The sequence below is a fragment of the Carassius auratus genome, chromosome 49 (genome assembly GCF_003368295.1).
Source record: "Carassius auratus strain Wakin chromosome 49, ASM336829v1, whole genome shotgun sequence".
NCBI lineage: Eukaryota > Metazoa > Chordata > Actinopteri > Cypriniformes > Cyprinidae > Carassius > Carassius auratus.
In genome coordinates this window covers 10,907,899-10,935,454 of record NC_039291.1, presented here as the reverse complement: position 1 = coordinate 10,935,454, position 27,556 = coordinate 10,907,899, and the positions used below count along the sequence as shown (strand labels likewise).

The following is a 27,556-nucleotide window of genomic DNA, read 5'->3' as shown; positions in this document are numbered from 1 at the left end:
ATGACCCCATTTGTTCTTGCTCTGATATTGTGAAATAGAATAAACAGATAACATTTCTTAAAATGTTACAAATATTATAATTAATCATAAATAATGACATTAGTTTATTTTCAATACATGAAGTGTAGGTGAAGAACAGCTGTTTAAAATATTACCTCTGAGTTTCAGTGAAATTATAGCAAAACATGGGTATCATATTGATGGCACGCAAAGCTCTGTTGAATTATTAATTACCAATTTAGAGCTCATACAGCCATAGGTATCTATCACTTCTTGATAATCATGATGTGGCCCCCATGTCATTCCAGGTCTTCATGGTCAACACTCCTTCAGTCTTTGTGGCGTTAACTGAAAAGGTCATGTGCCTGGCCGATCTTGAATGAGGAGGTTATTTAATTTAATGACAGTGTTTGCAAAATCCACAAGTTCTACGAAGTCTGAAGTGATGATATTGACACCATCTACGCCTGGCTTTTGTGCTTCCACCCACGTCATTATGGTTGGAAGGTTCCTGTGAGAGAAACAACAGAAGCACATGTAAGAATAGACATGTAGGATGCATAATTCAAATAAGTACTGTTCTTTTGAACTTTCTATTCATCAAAAAATCCTGAAAAAATATATATAATGGTTTCCAGAAAAATATTAAAGCAGTAAACTGTTCTCAATATCAATGTTAATTTGAAATGTTTCTTGAGCAGCAAAGCTGCATATTACATTAATTTAAAAATGATCATGTGACATTGAAAATTGGAGTAATGGCTGCTGGAAATTCAGATTATATTTTAAACCATATTAAAATAGAAAGCAGGTCTTTTAAATTGAAATAATGTAACAGATTTCACTTTATTTTTGATCAATGAAGCCTTAATGGGCATAAGAGGTACCAACCCCTTTTGAATGGTAGTGTATGAAATTTGCATAAACGCGTAAATAATCAATACAACAACCCTCACTTGTCTACAGGGAAGTGTTAAAATATTAGCAATTACTGCGTTAGTTTTATTTCAGATCAGCTGAGTCAGCTCCGGCTAGAAATACACTTCCCAAGCTCGACAGTAATCTACAACAGCGGCCCCAACAAAACAAGGAAATGGGAAGCTCAGACTGCGTTTATCCTGGAATAATAAACAATCCAACTTCCACACTCGGGCAGAATTAAACAGCTTCCTCTGAGACAGTTTTCTGATTAGGATGTCTGCTAAGACCCAGCACAAATCTCCATACTCCATATACTGACCCACCACTACTGTGTGGGTCAGTATATGTACTACTCTGTCTGATTAATTCAGACAGCTTCATTTCATAGGATAGGCTAAGCCCAAAAGAACAAACACCATCTTTTTATATGTATTGCACAATATGCAAATGTTCTGTAGGAATAGATTAAAAGCCAGCACTGTATTTCAACAGGCCTGGGAATTGTTATGAGGGGCGCCTTCATCTGTGTCCTTAAAAAGGGTTTGTCCTCAAGAAAGGTTCCTCAGAGCCTACTCACCAAATATGCAGTGTTGCTGGGGCTGCCACCTAGTGGATGATTTTAACATTTTTCCAACACAAGCTCTCTATAGAATTAGATTCTCTGCTTTTATGTTAATTGTAGTTAAAGTTTTTTTAATGCATATATATATATAATTTTATTGTTTTGTAATTTTTTATTAGTTTTTGTTTTTAGAATTTGATTGAATTGTTTTTATTCATTTTATGAATTCATTGTGGACTTCAGGAAGAAGGAAGGAAGCACGCATGACCCCATCCACATTAACCGGGTGGTTGTTGAGCGTGTGTCTAGCTTCAAGTTCCTGGGAACCACCATTTTGGAGGACCTGTCCTGGACCACAAACACCTCCAGCCTGATCAAGAAGGCTCACCAGCGCCTCTTCCTCCTCGGGACACTGAAGAAGAACCAGCTGTCTTCAGCCATCCTTGTGAACTTTTAGCAGTGTGCGATCGATAGCTTCTTGACCAGTTGCATCACAGTCTGGTATGGGAACTGCTAAGTTGCTGACCGCAAGGCACTGCTGAAAACCACCCAGCACATCACTGGGAGACCACTTCCTGCTATTGAGGACATCTAGAGAAAACGCTGTCTAGGTCGAGCTCACAGCGTTCTTAAGGACTCCTCTCACCCTGACTATAGACTGTATAATCTCCTGCCCTCCGAGATGGCGCTTCAGGAGCCTCCGGACAAGGACCAATAGATTCAGGACCAGCTTTTTCCCTACAGCTGTCTCCTTACCGAATTCTGTTCTCTGACACCACATCACCCCCGCCCCCAAACACACACCGAACTCACACATTTCTCACCCCTCTTCAACACTACATCTGGTTTACCAACAAACAAACAAACAAAACAGTTTACTTGTTATTACTTGCACTACTGTCTGTTCATCCAGAATACTGAATAAGAAGCTGATAGTATTTACAAATCTGTAAATAATGCCCATAGCCTTATCTGTATATTTACTGTACATTTGTAACATATTGTAGACACTGTATATCCTGTACTTACTGCTTATTGCACTTCTGATTAGATGATAACTGCATTTCGTTGCCTTATACATGTGCAATGACAATAAAGTTAAATCTTATCTAATTTCAGTTTTAGTTATTTTAGTGCATCAAATTAAAGTAAATTATATTATGAAATAAGCTTTTCAAAAACTTTTATATATATATATATATAATTTATATTACTCATAAAATGTGTAATACAAACATTTCTTAAATGTATACAGTATATGTACAGTATGTATGTGTAGTTATGTATACATATAATTAAACATAGTACACACAGATGTGTGACCCTGGACCACAAAACCAGTACTAGCCGCACATGCATATTTGTTGCACTAGCAAACATTACATTGTATGGGTCAAAATTATTATTATTTTTTTTTATGGCAAAAATCATTAGCATTGTGACAAGTGGAGAGGGGCCGAGAGCCGTGGGAATGGAGCGAGGCCGGTGGAGTGATTTGGAAATGAGTGACACCTGCTCCACTCATCACAAGGATATTGAGTAAAGATCATGTTTCATGAAGAACTAGAATTATATATATATATATATATACATTTTTATAAAATAAAAATAAAAAAAGTACTCACTTCTCCACCAGGTAGTTTCTTAGCCCCCGTACCAGGCCCCTGGCGATGGTCTTGACACGTGGGGTTAAAATAGCTTGAGACACATGAAAACTGCCATATTTGGCTCGTTCACCCAGAGTTGTTTCCAGGAACTGGATGAGCTTGGTGGCGTCTGTGGTATTGGCCCAGGGGGCAGGAATTTTACTACCAGGCCAAATCACAGGACAGCTCTCAGCAAATGAATGGTGGTAGAACACTAGGACCTGTGAAATCAAACACAAATGCCAGAACTGAACGAGCCTTTATTCTAAAATGACATGATGAGCACTAATAATTATAATATTATCAGTGATGCCTCCAAAATACTTGCTATAGCTCATATTTAGGTTAAGATAACAAAGCGTATTGAAGAATTAAACTTAGGTGCACATCTCATGCAGTCATGAAAAATAACTTGAATTATCCAAATTTTCATGGTCTCCTTTAGAGATACTGTTGCCTATAAGTGACTTTGCCATCAGTTAATATTCCACTAACACCCTCTGATGAGAATTATTCTTCGACTTCCATTGCAGTAAATCATTAGTTTTCGATTTTGCGATGAACTATCCCTGTTGGAAAGGTGTGGAGAGGTGTGCTATTGCTCTTATGATATGATCTTATGATGATAAAAATGAACCAAAAAAAATCTCACATACAGTTAGTGTCCAGTTTTTGCCATTGCCTGTCTGTCTCCGGTCTCCAGTGGAGGTGAGACATTAATCCTATAGTGATTAGGGTCAGTACACAGCAGGAATATATAGCTGACCTCTGGTGCAACACACCACAGACACACAAAGAGACATCAGCACTAATTCAGACACAACCAGGTTTATTATTCCTATTTTTCGGTCACAGACTCGGAGACCTGGCGGGCAGGACAAGAACTGCAACACAAGCCTGTCAATTTTCTATCTGTTCCCATTCAAAATTATTTAGATCACGTCTTAAAAGAATAACACAATAATGTGTGAACAAAATGCAAGTGTTGGCCATTAGCAATCCATATTAAGTGTCCATCGTAATATTTCAATCACTAAAAACAGCGGGATATTCTAAAACATTTATTTTGAAAACACATAAAGTGCCTTTGAAACAGTAATATTAAAAGATTGAATTCAGTACACACCTTATGTATCACTGAGTGATTTATACAGGCAAGCAAATGAGCCTGGAATATGAATGCAATGCAATAAAATGCTCAAGTGTTTTCTTTATAATGGTTTTCTATGAAAAAATATTTAATATTAAACTTTACACATTGCATTTATATTCTGGGTTCATCTGGTACCCTGTAAAAAGTATGCATCATCGATAAGGTGTATACGGAATTTGGTCTTTAAATATCATTGTCTTACTACATTATTAATTAATGCAAACCTCATAAAAAATTACTGGCAGTCAGTGAAGGAAAGCCTTAAATAATTAAATAATAAAATAATGTAAATAATTAGCCTTTATTTAAAACTGAAACTAAAACTAAAAGAAAATAAAGTCTAAAAAAAAATGAGATAAAATATAAAAGATCATTTATTACAGCTAGTTGCCAAAGTGACAGTTCTCAAATTGATTTAGTTTAACTTGATGTACTCAATTAAAGCAAAATTTAATACTGTAAATGAATAAAACTATATATAATACAAAAAACATTGTTTTATATATATATATATATATATATATATATATATATTATTATTATTTAAAATATCAATAAAAACAATAATATCTCACAGATTTGTAACAAAACAATCAGAACTTCAAGTTGGTAAAAAAGCAAACCCACACACAAACAAAATTAACTTATTTCCATATATCATTGTTAGTGCTGATGCAAATATACTGTAGATCAGATACACACATTTCTCTGACAACAAACTAGCAATAAAAAAAAAAAAAAACTAATACTTTCATTGATTTCAAACTTTTGAGCAATCAGAAACTCTAGCCGGAAATAGCTTTGCATGCATGAGTTTGTTTATTTCATGCTGTTAGACAGTAACTGGAAAAACGTTGTTTTGCAGATTTTGACAGCTGTTTTGGATAGTTTCAGTATGACTGTTCACCTAATCGCTATGACGAATGCGCGAATCTGTTTTAAAAAGTCAACCTCTCATAATGAGTGTCTCTGTTTTTTCCTCTATCTAAAAGGCACTAACTGTTCTCAAGTTCTCACAGAGGTATTTTTATATAGTATTTGTTTATTTAGATATCATGCAGATTAATCACTGATCTAAAAACTTTTATCCAACAACATTTTCCATCCATTTTTTATGCTTTTTCTTTGCATCAAATGCCATTTAAGATTTTTATCTTGATGTAAAGCCATTGCTATTATCATCAGATAGGCTGTGTGGCGTCCTGAGCTCACCTGGTACCTGTTCTCCCACAGATAGTTCAGAGTGATGTCCTCCACCACATCAATCCTGCAGAGCTTGTGACCAAACACATCCTTCAGCATCTTGATTAGGTAACGATGATGCTCCTCGCTCATTGCATAATGATGGTTAAAGTCTAAAAAAACAACCTCCTTCTTATGTATGTTCAAAAAACTGTTAATGTCATTAAGGCCATCACGTACTCTGTGTCCAAACAGCCCATGGATAAAGTATATCTCGTGGCCTGGTTCTCCCGGTTTGGAGGAAACACGCAGGTCGAAGTAGCGTATACCTCCCTCAAGCTGCTCCCTGAAGGTGAGGTTCTGGGTCATGGACCACTTCTTCATCACCTTCTTGGCCAGAAAGCGAAATATCGCAACCAGGTGCTTCACATATGCTTTCTGGTCTGGACCGACTGGAGCTTGCTCATCCACCCAGAAGCTGAAAGAATCATGAGAACCTATAGAAAGAGAATAAACGCAGCATCAAGACTGCAGTTCATTTAGTCATTATGTTCTGACTCTAAGTTGGTTATTATATTATTAGCAATAACAATTAAAAATGTTTTTTTTTTAATGTGTGTTAAGAAAATAGCTGTATTAACACATACAAGTCACTGTTTATATAATCCTGTGTGCTGTATTTGTAATGTAACATATCATATAGCATTTGAATTAAATTGCTACAAAAGGAAAATAATACCTTGTTTTACTTTTACCTTCACTTTAGTATCTAATTTAATTGTAGTTAAATGCCCCAAAGAAAAAGACACTCTCTCACCAGGAACTGCCAGATGCTTGAGAGGCATGGAAGTGAGGGCAGGGCACAGGGAGCCCATCCAGTCGGCATTGGAGGTGTTTCCTGTCGGTCGCGTCTTCATTACCTCAAGTAAAGCGTTTCAGCTCTAACATTCACGATGCCAATTCAACACAGATCCAGGCCAAGCTAATCCAGCAATGCTCGTTATCCCCAGCAAAATCATTACGGTCAATCGGGTCATCAACGCATGATTTGAATCAAGATGACAATGATTTAGTCATTATAACATCACTGGATGTGTGAGGCAGACTGCAGATGGAGAGCGAGCCTTTCTACAAAGTTAATCTTCTTAAACCGAAATTACAATCCTTATCCTCCTCCCTGCTTCCCTGCTGGAGTTTAAACGACTTGGTCAGTGCTGATTATCCCCGCCCTCTCCCTCTCCATTAGACAGGTAACAGATGGGACACTTCACCTTTAGTACTGCAGGTGGATATTGTCATGTTTAAAGAGCATGGCGGCCTAGACATTCACTTATTGACCACATGAGTGCAGCAGTCAGGGCAGGACTTAAGGGAACGGGGGCCCCTGGGCATAAGGTTATGTTTGGGCCCTATACACTACAAATGCCCTCAACTAGAACATCATTATAGAGTAACACAAAACACAAATGTATTTTATTATTCTATTGTTTCTGTTCCTGCAGGTATTATGAAAAAGAGAAGTCTTGTTTGTGTGATAGGATATAACTCCTATATTAAAGGCATATATAAAAACACAAACTCATTAAATGGCTTTTTTTTTTTAAATATATATATAAATTTGATGACATTTCTTCCCCACTATGTGTGATGGAGGTGAGATGAGGGAGAGTGCTCAGACATTAAGATAATGTAGAATCATCTTGTAAAGGAATGAAGTATGAGAATGTATCATTATCTTTCAAAATGTGCATTCTTTTAGGCTTAATGGAGCTGTTTAAAGTAGCCATGTGATGACAAATTAATCGGGGCAGTCGCAATTTAATACATATGTCCTTCTTCTATGTGAAAAAAATCATAAATAGGCTAGCAGTTTAAGCTATTTGATACAGTATATGGCCTTGAATGTTTGTTAGCCCTGGCTGACACAATTAGCCCTTGCGTGCGCAGTTGAAATGTGGCTTATTTCTGACTGGCATAACTGAACAAATCAAACAAATGTAAACAGGTAAAAGTTGGGGCCCATCGGCTGCAGCCCAGTCCAGCCCAATGGCAAGTCCGGCCATGGCAGCAGTGAGTGAATAATTAAAATAAGTACTACAAAGAAAATCTTTAATTAAATCCTGTCTTCAGCATATTTTGGTTTTTCACACTGGTGAGCATGATTTCACCAAGTACAACATGTTCCTGGAACAACATCCTTGTTGATCCTTGAACAACATTCCAATCAACCAATCAGAATTGAGATATAACTTTTCAGGAAATATCTGTTTTAGGCTTACAATCAGGGTTAGGTGCTTCTACAAACTTGTTAATCAGCTATCATTTCCCATTGATTTTAGGAATAAAATAAGGGGAGGGTTAGGTTTAGGGGTAGGGATTGGGTTAAGTCTATATGTTTGGACAATAATATTGATCCAGGATCATCAGAAGATGTTGATTCAGGAACATGTCTTACTTGGCAAAATCACGGCGACCACTTGGCACTGCAGTGTGCACCCAATGAAGTGCTTTTGATTCCCAGTGACTCAGATCTTTAAAATCATTTCACTAAAAATATGTATTATGCCAGAAGGAGGCAAGAAATTATTGCGTTATTGAATCATTAACTCCACCGATTCATCTCAGAGTTGACCGAAACAATGTGAGAAATCTAATAGACGTCCACAAAAAAGTAGTCTATAAAGATTATTTTCAGTAGCCTAAATCCATTCAATTTACACGAAATAGTAAGTTCCTTGTGGCCTAAGCACAACTAAATATTTATTAAATCATCAACATTCACAAACCACTGTTATTTTAAAGCAGAAAAGGCCTCTACCACGCAGGGTGCTTAAACGTTTTCATCATTTTCGCTCATCCTTGAACTTGAACTGGAATTTATCAAGGTAGGGAAAGAAAGATTCAGAAAAAAACAATGTATAACCAATGTAGTCACATGCTTCAGTGAACAACAACGATTTGTTCACTTAAAAGATTCGTTCAAAAACACAGACTCGTTCATCTATGGCGTCACAGAAGGCTGAACGTTCCTTAAATTAGCTACTTTTAGTGAATAAAGCGTGATTTGTAAATCAGCTGCTATTTGAAATAAAAGCTAGATCATACGAATGTTCACGTAACTGAAAACTTAATTTAAATGTAAAATTCAAAAGGTTATCAATCAAAACCTTTCCTTTTTTTAGATTAAATCGAATAATTTCAGTTTAGTTAAGTTAAAATAGTATTTTACAGAGCTTCAGTCCTAAACTTATTGTTACTTGTAGATTTTGACGTTTACACTCCCTTTGACCACTAAACTACTAGTAAGCAAACGCACACACGCAAGCCAACTTCCTGTGTGACATTAGTAGGTTTGCGCATGCAGTGGGGTTGGCTTATTTTTCTCAACGTCAGACGGAAAGATGCTTTGACTATCTCGCTGTGTATCATAATTTCTGAGTGTGGGCATGAAGGAAGATTCCCTCCATTAAGTTAATTGTGGATTTGCGGAAGAAGACGTGACGTATTAGTATCCTTTGAGCAAACAACAGTGACTCGCGCTGACAGCACGCTCCTCACGCGGGCGATGTGAAACATGGAGCATCCAGCGTATCATGGTCCGATAAGCAAACAGAGATGCGAGGAGCTGCTCGGCAAGAAAGGACGGGACGGAACATACCTTATTCGGGAAAGCGAGACCATTCAAGGAGCTCTCTGCCTCTGTGTGTAGTGAGTATTGTGTTTTCTTATTCAAGAAACTGTTGATGACTTTATCAAGGAGTCATAAATGTGCTCTTTATTGTGTACTCTCTCGGTTGTTCTAATTTCCTTGCTCCCATCCGATACAAGATGGATAGATTGTTAAATCTAGTGTTCACTTAATTGAGTGAATGATTTGTTACGAAAGGATGGATCAAATTAACTTACAGCTTTTTTTTTATTAGTTTAGTAGGCTAGCTACCACCTTCAGAAAAAGTATTGACAGCAAATTGTGTTGAAGAAATAACTATATTGTGCATTCACACATGTATTAAATGCAGAAACTATTTGTCTTGCTTGCTACTGTCAGGAACTTTTTAAAGATGTAAATACATATATGTCCCACAGTCCCAGACATTTTATATGCCATTTTTGGGACAGACAATATATGCATAATTACTTAGAATTATTAAAATAAAAAACAACAACACATACATTCCACAACTGTGAGACTTGTTTCATAGCTGATCAAATATGGAAAGCAACGCTTTAGAATGAAAGTCAATGTTGATATTGATTAGAAGGCCTATTTACATTTTTAAACATGTGACCGAGCCAGGAATTTTAGAAAATCTCCAAAACTCATGTGTAGTTTAACAGTAGTCAGTGATGATGATATAATGTAAATTTTATTTTTTCCCCCATATATATATATATATATATATATATATATATATATATATATATATATATATATATATATGGTTCAGTTGAATTAAGAATATCACACTTATAATCAATAATTAAATTTTGACATTTTGTTACTTACAAAACTAAGTTAATTCTGTATCTCAAAAAGCATTGCCATTTTTTTATATTTTAATATTTTTTAAAAACATTTATCTTTTATAATTGGAATATTTATGGGAAATTAAGCCGTTAATGTTTAATTTGTAAACAAGAAATTGTAATTCTTTCCTTAAAGTGCATTTTTCATCCTAGCATTGTTTCTAAATTTGTTCCGTTTCTAGCCCTGATATTATGTCGCGGTCCAATTTGACCCGTTTCAGTTTTTAAGTTGTTGGTAATATTTTGAAACCAATGATGTTGTCCTTGAAGTTTTTTGCACATTTTGTGATTTCTCAACTATCCTCTAGAAGTTATTAACATTTGGCAGCCGCTTTAATCCAAAGAAACTGATCGACATTGAAGTCATAAATGTTGTCAGTTCACATACGGTCAGTACGCTGAGGATCAAACCCATGTTCTTACCATTGCTAGCGCCATGCTACTGCGTGAACGTCAGGATAACACAAGACATTGCTTTTCAACACTTCTTCATTTTTAAACCATATGTTCTCTTTTATTTTTTTGTAATATGTGAGAAATGTTAATGTTTAAGGTTTGCCGTTTTGTTTGTTATTCCAGTATGGTGAACCCAGTTACGGTCAAAACACAATATGTACTGTATTTAGATAAACTATGATCAGGGAAATGCCTTAGATGTTATTCAGGGTGAAGCATTCAGCAGATGCATATTAATAAAAAAAGGAAATGAGCAGCTTGTGTCAGTGGAAAAAGAGAACTGGTAGATGTGGTAGATAAGTTCATGCACAGTAGAGACAAAATATACATGACAATGAAGTTAAACTTTGCTCAAATTTAGAGTATAAACGGAAAACTTCAGTTAAATTAGTTACTGCACATTTAAGGGTCATTCTAGTGATGTTAAATTTGGAAACAATTCAAGGGGGCAGAGCAATATGCTGTATAGTCAGGAGTCACAGAATCCTAAATTTGTCCCTGGTCCTTCACAAAAAACATGTTCTTGCATTCTACCTGCTTCTTTTAATTATTTAGGCTATGTTCAGTCATATGGACATCTTTGGCCATTGCATTATTTTCATTGTTTCATGCATTGAATGGCGCACTTTTAATATGCTGTTTACTTTAGTTAATAGCAGTTTCGAAGAACTTTAAAAAAACGTAGCTAAAGACTTTTGCCTTATGTTACTGTATATGTTATTAAGTTATTGTATATCAGTTTAATATTAGTGATCCAAGTGTTACAGTTTCTAATTTCAGTGTATTCTGTATGTTTTCGAACAATATGCGAAGACTGAAATTAACTCCAAATATAATAATAAAAAAGTAATTGAAATGGTAAATAAATGTCGTATATAATGGAACTATAATATAACGCTATAATCTATATGTATTACTGTTATTATTATTAATGTAGCCTTATTTGTTAATATTTCTTTTTGGAAAAATCCTAACAGTCTTTGTCAAGAACGACTAGATAGATAGACAAAAACAAGATAACAAAAAAGAAGGCTAAACTTCGAAAAAAATAATTTGTACTGATATAACAGCTAATAATAATTGAAACAGAAACTCAATGAAGAGAGAACTAAAAGTCTATCAGTGAATCTAAGATTAAACCAAACATAGCATGATATTTCCTGAAGGTCTCTTTGATAAGAAAGTGTCTTCCAAGAGACAGATGAATATACAAAATGATACAGATGTCAAAGTTTAACATTACCATTTCATTTAATGTAAAAAGCTTTTTTTTTTTTTTTTTTTTTTTTTTTTTAAATGCTGACCATGATGTATATTTTCAGTGTTTTCATGCAATCCAGGATTTTTTTATGTTTTATGCAGATAAATGTAAGGCTTTTAAAAACCTTTCTAAAATGCAGTAAAGAAAATGTAGGTATTGTATTAGCAATTCTTCAAAGTTAAAAAAGAAAAGAAAAAAACAGCAGATCTGATACGTTTTATAAAAAAAAAAAAAAAAAAACTAAGAAAAAGAACTGAATAGCTCTGCTCACAACCACTAGAATATGGAAATAACTTTTACTAAACATTCTGATCGCATTGCAAAAAAAAAAAAAAAAGAGATGTTTTAATTGGTATTTCTGTCTTGTTTTCCAGTGCAAATGTCTTAAGATTAAATGAACATGCGTAAATGCATTTACTAAGGATAAGATAAGACATTTTTCAGATTAATTTAGGATTAAAACAAGAATATATATCTGCCACTGGGCTCAGAAAAACAATTTAATTCAAAGGGGCCAACACGTTTTCATAAACTCAATGAATGTTGTCCAGTTTCTCAGAAAACAAGATGTCAGTTTGGATCTCATTTTATTGGAGAACAAAACCAAAATAATGAAGATATGATTTTTTTTTTTTTTTTGGCAGCGCATGCAACATTTATTGCAATGACTTTGTGAATTTAAGACCTTTACTCCTTAATCTTTGGAAGGGCTAATTACATTTTTTTAAGACCCACATACTGTATGCCTTAACTATCAAACCCCAAATGTCATAGTCTAACATAATTCAAGTTTTCAAGTTTATAAATGGACTGCTCACTTATTTATTCATTCATTCATTTTTACAGCAAACAAAAAGTGGTCTATACTTATAGGATTCTCCAAACCCACACTGGATACTTCACTCTACAGGTAGGATACACTGAAATAAGTTTTCTGTGCTGGATACCTTTGGTACAACTTTGATTCACTGCTATAGTCTTATCAGTTTGCATTGGTTTGCCAACAAATATGAATAAATGTATAAATATAAATGAATGAAATTCATTATAATGTCACACAATTTGTTTCAGGCCAGCACAGGTGTAGAGGAGAAGTTTTTCAAGACATTGAAGGATCTTATTCACCATTATAAGCAAAAGAATCAAGGACTTGCAACACGCTTATGCCGTTCACTGAAAAGAAAAACGGTGCAAGATCAGCCTTTGCCATGCGCAGCAGCGATAGTGCATAAGGAAGAGAATGACTATGAAAGTGAGTGTCGACTGTTACCATATAAGAGATTAGCAATCATGAGACATTACCAATGTCATTTCAGTGACAAAACATTATCAGAATGTCAGATACTTCTCTTTGAAGGAGAATCAAAAATGCTCCTTAAGCTAAATTAACTGTGAACACTTTTTTTGTCTCTTACAGATGTTGATTGCGGGGGGGACTATGTTGTTGTTCTGCCGGACTGATATAGTGGCAATGTGATGTTCTGACTGGATACCTGGATCAGACAATATGAACAATATAGATGTGCTATTAGTTTCCAAGAACTTTCTGGGCATTTTCACCTCAAATATAGGAAATGCATGTGGAATCACAGTACTCAAATCATATTTTAGCATAGAAAATGCATAAATTGGGGATGTAAATTTTAATGCTGTAATGGTCTGAATTTTATGGAAGCCTGTTTCTGCTACAAAATAAAACTTTTTTTATCGTACAATTTGGATGTTTTTTCTCACAACAAGAGAAAAAAGTCAGAATTATAAGATATAAACACAAAATTGCAAGCTATAAACTAGATATAAAGGATTCCAAGTTTATATCTAAAATTTTTGAGTTTATACTCGCAATTCTGAGTTTATATAATGCAATTCTGAAATGAGAACTGGTGGGGAAAAAGTCATAATTGTGAGATGTAAACTCAGAATTTAAAGAAAAAAAGTTAAAAAAAAAAGTAGCTATTATTAATTATTTTTTTTAATTATGTGGCAGAAATTGGCCTTCATAGGATTTTTTGTATAATTCGTTCATTACTAATTATGGTATCATAATTATTTGAGTGAAATGTTGAATTGAAAGATTCAAAATTAGTATTTGGTATTGCTTTAATGACAAATTATTTAATGTTCAGAGGATTTCACATGGTCAATGTCACATGTTTGGTTTAATGTCCTAGAAATAGTCCAAAATATTAAATATTGTTTATTTATTTTACAGCATTCGATATATCCTAAAACTTGCTTTTAGATTTTTAATGTGGCCTCAGACTTATAAAATCCATTGTTTGTCTGGCTGGAATTGTAATACTAATCTGGATCTGAGTAAAATATTATATTTGTATTTTGTGCTCGATGTTAACTCAAGAAGAGATTTTTGATTGTATATATGTTTTGGTTTTTGGTTACAAAAATGTATATCTGTATATTGTTTGTACAGTTTATAAATATTATCTAATTTTGTGTCAAACAGAGTCTATAATAGCTTATGCTGTGTAAATGTTATGTTCCATGAATGTGCAATCTTCAGTTGTAACATGTAAATATATACAATTTTCTTAAAATAAAAACCTAAAATTGATGGGCCCACATTAGACAGTCAAACATGTTTTGTGACTCTGTTTCATGTGGTCAAAGAATGCAAATGATGTAGCTGGTTGTTACGGTCTAATTTTAAGTTTGGTTGGTATCTTTAATAAATCAATTAGAAAAATAAAATGACTTGATTGGTATGTTTTTTTCCAAGTGCTTTGTGTCTAATTCTAAATTACCAAATGTTTTAATTTCTATAAAAAGTGTAGATGCCATTTGCATAGGCACAGCCTAAAGGTTAAACTGTCTTAAGAACTAGTCTGACCTACTAGCAGTTAACCAAGGGATAACCAGTCTTCCTATTCTATTCATTTTTATGTAACTGTAATGGAAAATTGTGTTACAGTTGAAAAAGTTTCTGCAACTGGCTACAGATACTAAATAAGTTACTACATTTATCATTTACAGTGACAGTACCTGTTATAGGGCATGATTACATTGGATCATTTTCGTGAAAACATGCTTATAATAATAGCTTAACTGACTGGTTTAAGAACGCCACACAGCAACATTATTAATAAAGAAATTTATTTTGCAACTATGACAGTTTGTATATTCTTCTCACAAGAAGGTTTGAGTAAGGATCTGAAAAACAGTTTTAGCATTTTTTTTTTTATCCAAATAGGCTTCACTAAAATGCAAATCAGCAACTACGTATGACGTACGCGGGTCAGTGCTAAATAATGACGAAGTGTAGATGGAAATATACCTTTGACCCATGTACCCAAGCTATGACGCAGATACGTAAGTGCGTCGTGGAACTCTGGCTCGCAACATTCTTCTTAGAAAGGGGGGTTTAATCACTCCCAAAAATATTACAAATAGAGATAATAAAAGAAGAGCAAACCACCCACTGACGCAATATTTAAAAGTTATGTTTCTTCGTAAAAATGCTCTACCTTCTGTCTGAAACGTAAATATTTAGACATATTTGTAAATGTTTCCATTATCCCCCTCCCATTTTGGATAATGAACACTTCCTTCGATTCGAAGTATTAGCGGGAGGAAGTCGCCGTTGTAGCCGACACTGGGGATCTCATTATACGTTTTTAAGTAAAATAAAATACTAGTTTATATTATTGTTAAAATAGAAGTCACTTCCATGCTTGACGAAAACGTTGTATGGGAGAGAATACGATATATCTGTTATTTAATATCAGTAACGGCTTCTATTATCAACTAGCATAGCCCACTCTATGTTTACAAAACCTAACTGTTATCGAGAAACTGTTTAAGTTAGATAGTTTCCCCCTTTAGTTTTTTGAATTTTTTTGTTCATTGACCCTGCTTGGTTGTAAAGATGGATGTATCGACCTGTTTGAAGTCTCTTCTGTTGGCCATTCGTCAGTACAGAAATAACAGAAGCGCTTTTAATGCATCACAGCTGCAGAAACACATTGAAGTGAGTGAATTTTTTTTTTCTGGGTTTATTGAAAACGTATTATTTGTGTGATCTATACAAATGCTGGCATCATTTAGTCACCTTCAAGTTGTGCCAGTGTCCAAACATACTTTTTAATTTTTATGTGAAAGGGAAACACAAAAGGAGATGTTATGAATGACAGTCAACGTTCACTTCCTCTCATCATTTCCATACAATGAAAGTGAAAGGTGCCTGAAGCTGTCATTCATGTCCTTTACTGTTTTGGAAGGGGAAAAAGCTATTTCTTAAATATTCAACATCATTTTCTTGTATGGTCTAAATTTTTTTTATTTAGTTTTTTATCTTTTGAATCCCACAAACCCCAAAACATTATCATCCTTATGTGAAGGACCCCCATCCTAAAATTCTAAAAGCAGCTATATATTATTTTATGTATTATTTGATGTAAATTAAATTTGTGTAAAAAAAAATATATTAGGAAAATATTTTGTTTCTATTGTTTATCTGTTGCATAAATATGCTTCAGCGTACTATGGTACTGTATCATTTTACTTATTACTATATTTATTAATTTACTTAAAGCGATTTTATATTATTTAGTTTATATATATATATATATATATATATATATATATATATATATATATATATATATGTGTGTGTGTGTGTGTGTGTGTTGTTGAACCACCTTTTGCTTTAATTACAGCCTTTAGTCTGTTGGGATATGTCTCTACTAACTTTGCAAATCTAGATGTTACAATATTTGCCCTCTCTTCTTTACAGAACAGTTACATTTGATGGTGACCATTTGTAGACTTTAAGTCTTTCCACAGATTTTCAATGGGTTTTAAGTCTGGACTCTGACCAGGCAATGCAAGGACATTCACCTTTTTCACCATCAACCACAGTGTGCTCAGTTTTGCTGTGTGCTTTAGATCACTGTAATTCAGAGGGCAGCAGATTTTCCTCTCCATTTTTCCTTCTATCCTGACAAGTGCTCATGTCCTTGCTGCAGAGAAAAAGCCCCATAAAAGGATATAACCGCCTCCATCCTTTACTGTAGGAATGCTGTTATTTGGATGGAGAGCTGCATTGTATTTCCATCAGACATATTGTTTGGTGTTGAGACCAAATAATTTAATTTTATCTTATACTTAATAATTACATTTTATCATCTAATCTGCCTCAGAATCTTCAAGGTGTGTTTTGTCAGATCTCAGTCGTGATTGCATGTGGCCTTTCTTGAGGAGCCACCTTTTTCTTGCAACCCTGCCACACAAGCCACATTTGTGGAGAATCTGTAATATTGTTGTCACATGCACACAATGACCAGTCTTTGTCATAAATACCTGCAACTGCTTCAGAGTTGTAGGCCTCTCGGTCGCCTCTCTCACCAGTTTCCATCATTGATAAAGCCTTTGAGCCATCTCCTGACTTGTGCCTGTCCACAACTTTATTTTGGAGATCTTTTGACAGTATCTTGCCACCCATAGTTGATTGTTTGCTTCAGTTACTCTACCAAGGACCGAAATGCTCTAAGAAAGCTGTTTTCATGCTGAGCTAATAAAAATGACCAAAGCTGATCACAGTTAAAAGTCAAAAGGCTTTGTGTGCCATTGTGAAGGTGTTTAGTGGCCAATTTTTAGGAGCGGGTGATCCTCATGTTTGTTTTATATCTTGTATGAGTTGCATTGAGTATTAAATACAGCGGATTAAAACAAAAACTCTGTCCGTCTTCATTTAAGGCTGCAAAGTAAAAAATATTCCCTCCCTGGATCCTAGTTTGAAAACCACTGCTATTTAAAAGATAATGGATTTTCTAGAAAATGCTTTATGTGAATGCAATCTCTATTCTCTAACAACAGATGACTGGAAAAGAAAGAAATGGAGTCATCAAACGGTCAAACCCAGTGTGGTCAAAAGTGGCCAAATGCGTAATTTTACACATAATTCTCTTCAATATAACATTTCCAATGTTTTAATTGCTGTTTTTAAATCCTCAGGATGTTTCGGGGCTGAAATGCGGTGGAGTGCTTTTTTCAGGTCGAGTGCTGCCCAGCGAGTGTCTGAGTGGACTCATGGAAGTAGCTGGAGATCCCAACACCAGTCACGCACTGTCGGGATCCATTATATCCCTGCTGGCACAGTTTGGTATCAAACCCTTTAATATAGTTAAACACACTCAGTTTATAGTTACATCACCAGTTGTTTACCTATGCATTTACTCTTCTTAATGGCCCAACAGCTTCTGATGGTGAGGCTAAAGAGGCTCTTCACAGCAGCTACAACTTCACCGGCACTTTGGCAGCCATAATCCACTGCAACAGAACCACACCAGAAGAGCCTCTTGTGCTGCAGGTGACAGTACTGCAGATTTTTTAAATGAATAATGTACTCCACTTGCTTAAACTTGCTTTTTATTTTAATTCATAAAAAATAATAATATGTATTTCATTTTAATACAATATGCTGTCCACAGTGCCTTAATGTGCTGCAGCGACTGACCTACAATGTGAGGACAATGAATCGTGCCTCTCACATCCATGAGCTCATCAGCTTCCTAATGCATCATGTGTAAGACCACGACATTCACTTTTCTGCTCTATACATAGATGTTTGTTTTATGTAAATGCCACTTTTTAACAGAGCAGTCCTCGTGTAAATAAAGATAATGGATATGACTGCATAATACCGTTCAAAGGTTTCGGAAGATTTCTGAAAGATATTAATACTTTTATTAATAAAAATCAAAATGAATGTGGTTCTTTGAATTTTTGATTCATTAAAGAATCCTGAAAAAATGTGTCAGTTTCCACCAAAATATTGAGCAGCATAACTGTACTCAACATTGATAATAATAAGCAATTATTAAGAAAAGTTATTTTCAATTGTAATAATTATGTCAACATTATTAATGTTTTCAATGTATTTTTGATCAAACGAATGCAGCCTATGTGAGCATAAACTTGTATCACGGAAAGTACACAGTTTCATTTTCTGCCCACAGCATATAAAATACTGTTCATGTTTGAGGAATATAATCATCATTCAGTTCTGTAAATGCATTAATGATATTGAAAAGTGGTCACAAGTCCTGCATGCAAAACACTTTTTAGTATCTTATTAAGAGGAAGCAGAAATGTTAGAGGTTGAGTAGTGGAAAACCACAACACCGAACTGAAACATAGTCTTTACCTTTCATCACAGAGGCTGGCTGTATAGCAGTAACCTTTAAAAGAAACAAGATGCATTTAAATGTGGCACAGTAATGGTTATGTATGCAAAAGTTTTGACATAAGTATACTTTGAAGAACAGCAGTTATTTATAACAGCCTTCATTTATAAATAAAAACTATGCATAAAATATATCTTTTTTTTATGATTGTCTTTAGCCAGTCAAGTAATGATGACATTGTAAAAGCCTGCTTGGGCCTAATGGCCAACCTCTGTCGACACGACGTCTCTGTGCAGTCACATATCAAATCTCAGGTCAGAATCGGCATTAGTTCTGCATGAACTCTTCTAAGTTTTGTTAATGAACTAACCTGCTGATGTCTATAATGCCTACCCTTTTTATTTATTTTTTTCAGAGTAATGTGAAGGCTTTCTACAGAGACTTGCTAAATTTTCTGGGTCATAACTGTCTGACTGTGGTCATCTTTGCTCTGTCCATATTATCAAGTTTGACTCTTAATGAAGAGGTTGGGCAGAAGGTAGGCTTGCAATATAGCGCTCATGTTGGTTAGCTTTCTCGTCATCACTTGTTGTGGCTGGAAACTTGTGGCCCTGTACTAGCTTTTCCTTTGTGGTTATTGATACTTAAGTCTTTTTCTTTTGCAGCTGTTTAATGCAAAGAACATTCATCAAACCTTTCAGCTAATATTTAATATCACCGTCAACGGAGATGGCACATTAACCAGGAATTATGCTGTGGACTTGTTAGTGGATCTCCTGAAAAATCCCAAGATTGCTGATTACCTGACTAAGTATGTGTTTATCAGAGTCTGATGACACAGTTTTAAATAGCTTTCTTGTGGCCCAGTCTCAACATATTTTTTTCCCCACACTAGGTATAAACACCTCTCAGTTTGTCTTTCCGAGGTTCTTGGTTTATTAAACAGCAAAGATCCTGATACTGCATCAAAGGTCAAATGCATCATTTGTTCAATACAGTTTTAGTTTTGTCAAGTAATTCATTCTTTATGCAAAATATGTATTTAATTTCAAACCTTTAAACATTAGCTTCAAGATCAAAAGGTCTTGAATTCTTGAGTCATGAGCTCTTGTCTGTGCAGGTGATGGAGTTGCTGGTTTCTCTGTGCTCAGTCCCTGTCCTGCGTAAGCTCGTCTGTGAGACGGTGCTCCGACCTCCAGCACCTCGACTGCAGCCTGGTACTAGAAGAGGTGTTCAGGCTCGAGGGTCTGAACCAAGTTTAGCACTTGTCCACTGGGTTACGTCACCTCTGGATGGTCCAGAGCAGTGCTACATGCAGGCTCTCTCCCTGCTTGCTGAGCTTTTTGAAGTATGCTAGTGTTTCATATCAGTTTATTTGCATAATGTTTTTCAAAATACAGTTCCAAAACAGTTTTAAGTTCGGATCAGACTACACAATTTTCACGGGTTCAAGTCTTGGTACCTGTGTGTGCACTTGGATGGGATAAATGCAGAGCGCAAATTCTGAGTATGGGACGCTATACTTGACCACATGTCACTTCACTAATGTAGTTAACAAATGGAAAATTATTAAATTCGATTAATTTCTATAATGTTTTACTGCCATTTCAATCCATAATTGTATGCTTGTCTTCATCTAGGAGGCAATTGACTCCTCTCTGTGCAGCTCAGCTCAGTCGTTTGTGGAGCTCCTTCTACAGGAGGTGTTGGTTTTGCTGCAGTCTCCAGACTCCACTGAAGGAGACCAGCTGCTAAAGAAACACTGTTTACGTGCAGGCCGCGTCGTTGACTTTCTATTAGATATCCTTATTATTAAGCACAATAATCACACTTCAGGACACCTCACAGGGCAAGCTGTCTGTTTGATGAGCTAGTGTTATTAGCCAATTGGTATCAGCAAATATCATATAATTATTTGGCTTGCCTTTTTTATGAATTGACTAGTAAATTGTTCTAGTATTGTAATTGTCTAATTCTACTGTAATAGTATAGATGTCCTTGACTCTTTCACTGCTTTGCGGCGATGATGCTCTGAGGATGCTGGTGTCCCAGCGGCTCAGTCCTGAGGTGTGTGTCTCACAGGTGGAGCTTCTGCTGTCCTACAACCAAGACCTCTCTGGGTCCACCTGCACTACCTCCAACTATCAGCTCAGGTTATTAAATGTTTCGGAAGGAATACTGTTTGTGAGAAAGTATTGCCACTTACAGTTCCAGTCAAATCTATTACAATCCTTGAGAAATTGTTCATCAAAACAATAGTGGTCTCCTTGTGCATCTCTAGTCAGATGTGCTCTGAGGTGGTGCTGAAGACTCTAGAGCTGATGAGCTATCTTAGGCAGCAGATGCCAGACATGGAGGCGTCCTTCTACAGGATCTTACAGGTACAAGAACTACGCACCCCTCCCTCAGACTTTTTTTTTCACACTGTATCAGATATTTATAGCTCTTCCTTTTCCGTTGTGTGCAGGACCAGCGCATGGTGACACCTCTCTCACTAGCGTTGACCTCTAATTGCAGAGAGCTGGTGCAGGTCGCCCTTCGCATACTTTTTGAAGCAGCCCCACTCCCCGATTTCCCCTCTGTCATGTGAGTTGACCGAACACACAGCCACAGTGTGATCGTTTACACTGAGGTGTCAAAACATTAATCTTGACTCTCCAGGCTGTTTTAAATGAAGTACAGTACCAAACATTCTGACTGAGTGAAAAAAATAGCGAGAGTGCTTATCCTAAGTATTACAATTGCATGCATAACTAAGCATTTTAAATCATGATTTTAGAAAATTCATAAAATTCCCTAAAATGATTAAATGTACATTATGAACATGCAAAGAGCACTCGAGCAGGCAAGGTTTCCTCCTTAAAGGGGGGGTGAAATGCTATTTCATGCATACTGAGTTTTTTACACTGTTAAAGAGTTGGATTCCCATGCTAAACATGGACAAAGTTTCAAAAATTTAGTTGTACGTTTGAAGGAGTATTTTTGTTCCAAAAATACTCCTTCCAGTTTGTCACAAGTTTCGGAAAGTTTTTTTCGAGTATGGCTCTGTGTGACATTAGATGGAGCGGAATTTCCTTATATGGGTCCTAAGGCACTTCTGCCGGAAGAGCGCACGCTCCCGTATAGCAGAGCAGAGAGAGGCTGAGCACAGCCTGATCAGAGCGAGAGCGTCGCGAAAAGGCACAAAAGAAGTCTGTTTTTGGTTGCCAGGGCAAGACAACCCTGCACAGATTACCTAAAGAGAAACAGCATTAAGGGACCAGTGGATGGAGTTTATTTTTACAGAGCATCAACGGAGTTGTGCAAGTGTTTTTGTTTGTTCTCTGCATTTCGAAGATGCTTGTTTACAAGGCCCAGTTTGACGCCGGATTTGCACATAGTTTATTTCTTAAGGATAATGCAGTCCCAACGAAAAAGGGTAACGATCGTGTGTTGGAACCGCATGCGGTGAGTAAAACTGCTTCAAATATCTCTGTGTTATTAACTTAGCTATCGGCGCGTGAGCACATCAAGTAAATAACATGCGATGTTGTCATCAAACTGCACTTTCCACATGTACAGCTTAAAAAAAAAAAAAAAAAAAAAAAAAAAAAAGACGACATATAGTGGAACTTAGTCATTTTCCAAAACCTCTAGGCGCTCGTGTTTTTGCGGGAAAAATCAGTACAGACTATCTTTCTCTTATAAATATAATAAAAATAAAGACTTTTTGGAGTTATGAAGCGTGCAGTACTACTCTATAGGTACTCAAGATTAACAGGATATTGAGTGAAAACTAGCATTTCACCCCCCCTTTAAATGCAGATATGGTGCTTAACCACAAAAAACTACACTACTGTTCAAAAGCGAGAGGTTGGCAAGATTAAATTAAAAGTTTTGTATAGTGTTTCACCAAGGCTGCATTTATTTGATCAAAAATGCAGTAAAAACTGTAAAATTGTGAAATATTGAGTATTATTAAATATTATTATTGTATAACTGTTTTTTTTTTCTAATATGTTTTAAAATTTAATATATTCCTGTGATGGCAAAGCTGAGTTTTCAGCAGCCATTACTCCAATATGATCCTTCAGAAATCATTCTGATATGCTGATTTGCTGCAAGAAACATTTCTTAGTATTATCAGTGTTGAAAACAGTTGTAGTGCTTAAAATCTTTTCGTGTAATATTATGTGTCAATAATAGAATTTATTGGAAATAAAAACCTTTTGTAACATTATAAATGCCGTCATTATTACTTTTGATCAGTTTAATGGTAAATACAACTTTAAAAAATGTTGACCCCAATATTAGTGCCTTTTATTTATTTAGAAATAAACATTGCCATTAAATCGGAAAATAATTGTTCTCTGTCACTCTTGTTTTAAGTCTGGGGGATAGTATTGCTGCCAATAATGCATACCGTCAGAGGGATGGGGAGCTGTCGATCCGGAGCAGCTCTGCTACTGAAGATGTGTCTTTCATGGGGAAGAGTTTTCCCATAATGCATGCTGAACCACCTGGTTCTGCTCACCAAAGTATCGACAGCCTGATCGAGAAGCTTCAGAGCGGAGTGGAGGTATTGCATTTGTCTGGGCTTTTGTCTTTGTTCTTTCATGAGAAGCTGACATTGACTTAGTTCTGTGACCACAATGTCTGCATATACTCCAGCGTGGGTTTAGGTGTATCTAATTTCGTACTGTCAATAGAAACGTGCCCACAAGTGGATGGCAATGCATGCTTGTTTTTTTCTTTATTTCTATTGTTGTGTTTTTTGTAGTTACAGGAGAAGGTCAAAGATGTGCACATGTCAGAGATCATTGATGTGTATGAGCAGAAGCTTTCTGCACTAGCGGTAAGTTGTCATCAAGGAACTTCCTGTGTATATATTTAACATATGCAGACTTTGAAATTGTATGTGCTTTTGTATATGTAGTGTAAAGAGAGCCGTCTACAGGACCTTTTGGAGGCCAAAGCACTCGCGCTGTCGCAGGCTGATCGACTCATTGCTCAATACCGCTGTCAGAGAGCTCAGGCGGAAGCTGAGGTTACACAGTTTTTTTTCTTCTTTCTGCAGTAAAATGTAACTACTTTTGCACGACCACTGTTTATGCATATGTGCTTTTTGAGTTGCTATTATTGAGTTGCTATTATATACAGTAGTTGTTTTCTGTTCTTTCTCCATTCTAGGCACGTAAATTGGCATCTCTACTCAAAGACACGGAGCGGAAGAAAGAGGATCTGCAGACGGAGTTGAAGGATCATCTGTTGGAGGTCGAGAGATTGAAGTCTGACAGCCAGCAGCTCCTGGAGCACAACGGCCGTCTGCAGGCAGTCGCTGACCAGCATCAGGAGCTGAAGGGCACTTATAACCAGCTGCTCAGTAGGTCAGTTTCACACACACACACCACACACACACACACACACACACACACACACAAACAAACTTACACACACTCGGATACAACATTTTAGTCCTCCAGGAATGGATACATCACATGTTTATTATAGATAAGCAACCTTCTTTCTCCTCATCCTTTATTTTTAGGTATGACAAAAGTGAAGGGATGCTAAAGGACCTGCAGGCTGCCCATATCTCACTTACCCAGCAGGCTGAGGGGCTGAGAAAGACCAATGAGGGATTAAAACGCCAACAGGAGAGGTCAGTGTTTGAAATGCTGGAGTGAAAGGCAGGCGTTTTATCAGGTGACCAATAAAGGTGGCGTGAAGTATAACCCATTATAAAATATTATAAAAAATAAAATATTACATTTGTCATTATTATTATTTACTGGTTATGCTTCAAGTCACTCTTAAATTTTTTTTTATAAAATTAATATAATTATCATATCGAAGAATAACCCAACTCAATTTAAAAGAAATAATAATAATAATTATCATTATTATAGTTGTTGTCATTATTATAGTTTTTTTAAATGGTAATAATAATAATTAATTATTATTATTTATTGAAGTTGAACTGTACTTCATGCCACCCTTGAAAGAGTCAATAATAATAATAATTATTATTATGGAAAATTCTTGAATGACCTTAAACTTTTGAGTTTTATCTGCTCAGGACTCTTGCAGAGTTGGCAGAAAAAGAACAGCAGATAAAGGGCCTAAAGACAGACGTGCTGGAGAAAGAGCGAAAAATAACAGGTGAGCGGTGGAATTAATTTCACATCAGTTTTATGCTGTTTCTGTCATACACACTTTTGTTTGGTTTCATAAAGTGCACACAAAAAGGTTCTGTTCTGTACCAGGTCTTCAGAACGATCTGAAGAGACAAGAAGAGCAGATTCATGAGATGGAGGAGAACATTTCCAGTCTCAGGAAAGAGCTTCATAAGACAGAGCAAGCCAGGAAGGACACCAGCATCAAGGTGTCATCAACATTCACTCTAACCTATCAATCAGTCCTATCAGTCTCAAATCATATTGTGTCATGATTAAACAAACAATCATGATTTAGCTTTACCTGTTTTCTATCTGCTATATAAGGGGTCAGGTAGGCTGCATTATGATCCAGTGTGTTTTCTGTTGTACTCATCTTGCAGGCTTCCTCTCTGGAGCTGCAGAAATCTCAGCTAGAGGCCAAGGTGGAGAAGATGGAGGAAGAGCTGAGCAAACACACGCAAATGATCTCCATGATACACAGTCTCAGCAGCGGCAAACTCAAGGGGGACGTCACCGCCAACCTCTCTCTGTGACTCACGCACATTCATGTACACTCCATCAAGCTATGAAATGCTTCACATGCTTCATGAATTTAAAATAACATTTTATCTTTGTTTTATCGCGTTTAGTCTGTAACTTTGTATGTTTTCTTTAGTGTTTTTATGAATAAATGTCTATAGAAAATTAACACTACATTTTCCCTGCTTTCAGTTTGTATCATATTAATTATTGCAATTATTCAGTTGTTGAAGTAATGTGCAGATTTTTGAAAGAATCTTTGGCCACTAGAGGGCACTGTATATACTTTACAGATTGTGACAAAGTATTGTAACTTTTTTTTTTTTTCAATAAACAAGAATTCTTATCTTCCTAAGAGAAAATGTTCAGTGATCATTATTTCAGTTTCACAATGATAAGGATGTGGTTTTAAAGCTCAGAGAGTTTTATAGGGCCTTTCATGTGAAAGGTATGACTTCCTTGTTTAAATATAATCTTGTTTTAGGCCTGTAAAAATCAGTGTAAGTCATAGTTTCTGTTTATTTAATGCGTAAGTGTGTTCTTGTATTTAAATAATGTATTAGTTTAGAAATTAGTATTATGTATTAGTTTGAAACTTTTATTTATTTATTCTTTAAGAACAAGAGAGTGAGAGCTATAGAAATTAATTCAAGCAGGTTTGAACAAAATGCCATTATAGGTGGTTTTTTTTTTTTATTGTTGTTGTTTTTTGTGTCATGTCAATATAAATGTACTGGTAACATTAGTTTCAGTGTTTGAACCTGATTTGTTACATATTTTCATAGTTGTTTTGGCAAGTTGTCAGCCAATCAGATGAATGTGTCCCAAATAATCAGTCTGGACTGTAACTATGCATTAGACATTGTCTCAAATTTTATATATATATATATATCTTGAGTGTGAATGTTTTTTAAAAAGACATCTGTTAATCTTACTTCACCTGTCTGTTTGAACATTCTCTCAGATTCTCACAGTTTGTCAGTGTAACAATTTTAGGTGCACACATTCTGGGATAAATCAGTAACCACAAACAGCTGACTGAAAAGTAATTGCTGAATCATTTTCTTAATGTAAAGATGTATTTTAAATGAAAAGTGATCGCTCGATTCATGGTTTTGTTATACAAACAATTCAGTACATGTCTCAAAACGCGTTAGACAGGCTGCGCTAGGTGTGAAAAGTTGCTTTGCAATTCAGAACGGCAACAATCAAACCAAAAGCTTCCATATAAGGAGCAGTTATCATTTCTTTTTTTGTTTTACAGCTGGAGGTGTGCCTCGGTCTCAGGTTAAAGGTATGAGTTCCTTTATGAGTTTATCATTACCATGTGTGACTCAGAGTTTCTCATATTTTGGTCATTTATTATGATCCACCGATCCCTGATGTGGAATGAGACAGACAAATTAAATATTTACATCCTTCATAGACGAGCCAATCTTCATAAAATGTAAGAATACTGCAATTTAAAGTAGTAACAAAAAAATAAATAAAAAAACACTGGAAAACTCAGATTTGCACATCATGTAAAAGAACAGAAATACATGATTTCCCCTCATAAAGCCCTTGATTAGTATATTCTACATTGATAGGTTTATATAAAGCTTAAATATAATACATTTACAGCCACACATTAGCACCTTCTAAAACAAGAACACACACACATACACACACACACAAAAAAACTTGATTGTTTACATATTTTTCTTAGTCAGAAAAAGCTGACTTGAATCTGAAAATGCCTGGAATCTGATCTATCCACTTCTGACAGAGCTAAAACATGTTAGAAATGATTAAGTTAAAAGCCAAGCTCCTTCAGTATACAGAAAAGATAGTCTGTAACTGATAGGCTGTGAGTTTAGAAGGACATCTGAGTCTAGGCAGTGGCTGCTTCAGTGATGGTCCCTTAAAATGTATCTTCAGACAGAAAACAAATAAAATGTGTTTCATAACCGGGAGTTTCGGGCTCATTGCACTTGCTGGTACCTCCTCGTATGGTTTCACCTTCAAAAGTCTTAATATTCATCTTCAG

At 35.6% G+C, this 27,556-nt stretch overlaps 3 protein-coding genes across 3 annotated transcripts; 2 read left to right on the top strand and 1 right to left on the bottom strand.

Moving 5' to 3' along the window:
- Positions 1 to 20: 20 nt before the first annotated feature.
- plcxd2 (phosphatidylinositol-specific phospholipase C, X domain containing 2) lies at positions 21 to 6,625 on the bottom strand. Its single transcript, XM_026237488.1, has 4 exons — positions 6,282 to 6,625; positions 5,495 to 5,961; positions 3,109 to 3,350; positions 21 to 511 (listed from the first exon to the last, which is right to left on the bottom strand). Exons 1-4 carry the CDS (start codon positions 6,379 to 6,381, stop codon positions 358 to 360), a joined length of 963 nt encoding a protein of 320 aa, XP_026093273.1. The 5' UTR covers positions 6,382 to 6,625; the 3' UTR covers positions 21 to 357.
- Positions 6,626 to 8,793: 2,168 nt separating this feature from the next.
- Positions 8,794 to 14,303, top strand: LOC113066190 (SH2 domain-containing protein 1B-like). The gene is made up of 4 exons (XM_026237942.1): positions 8,794 to 9,172; positions 12,555 to 12,618; positions 12,780 to 12,960; positions 13,126 to 14,303. Exons 1-4 carry the CDS (start codon positions 9,039 to 9,041, stop codon positions 13,167 to 13,169), a joined length of 423 nt encoding a protein of 140 aa, XP_026093727.1. The 5' UTR covers positions 8,794 to 9,038; the 3' UTR covers positions 13,170 to 14,303.
- Positions 14,304 to 15,263: 960 nt separating this feature from the next.
- Positions 15,264 to 25,875, top strand: cip2a (cellular inhibitor of PP2A). Its single transcript, XM_026237941.1, has 21 exons — positions 15,264 to 15,693; positions 17,679 to 17,826; positions 17,921 to 18,033; positions 18,155 to 18,249; positions 19,068 to 19,164; positions 19,266 to 19,388; positions 19,516 to 19,661; positions 19,746 to 19,821; positions 19,971 to 20,198; positions 20,491 to 20,650; positions 20,862 to 21,003; positions 21,132 to 21,231; positions 21,318 to 21,436; positions 23,219 to 23,408; positions 23,610 to 23,684; positions 23,766 to 23,876; positions 24,020 to 24,216; positions 24,378 to 24,491; positions 24,909 to 24,991; positions 25,096 to 25,214; positions 25,389 to 25,875. The coding sequence occupies exons 1-21, from the start codon at positions 15,592 to 15,594 to the stop codon at positions 25,539 to 25,541; spliced, it is 2,691 nt and encodes an 896-aa protein (XP_026093726.1). The 5' UTR covers positions 15,264 to 15,591; the 3' UTR covers positions 25,542 to 25,875.
- The last annotated feature ends 1,681 nt before the right edge of the window (positions 25,876 to 27,556 follow it).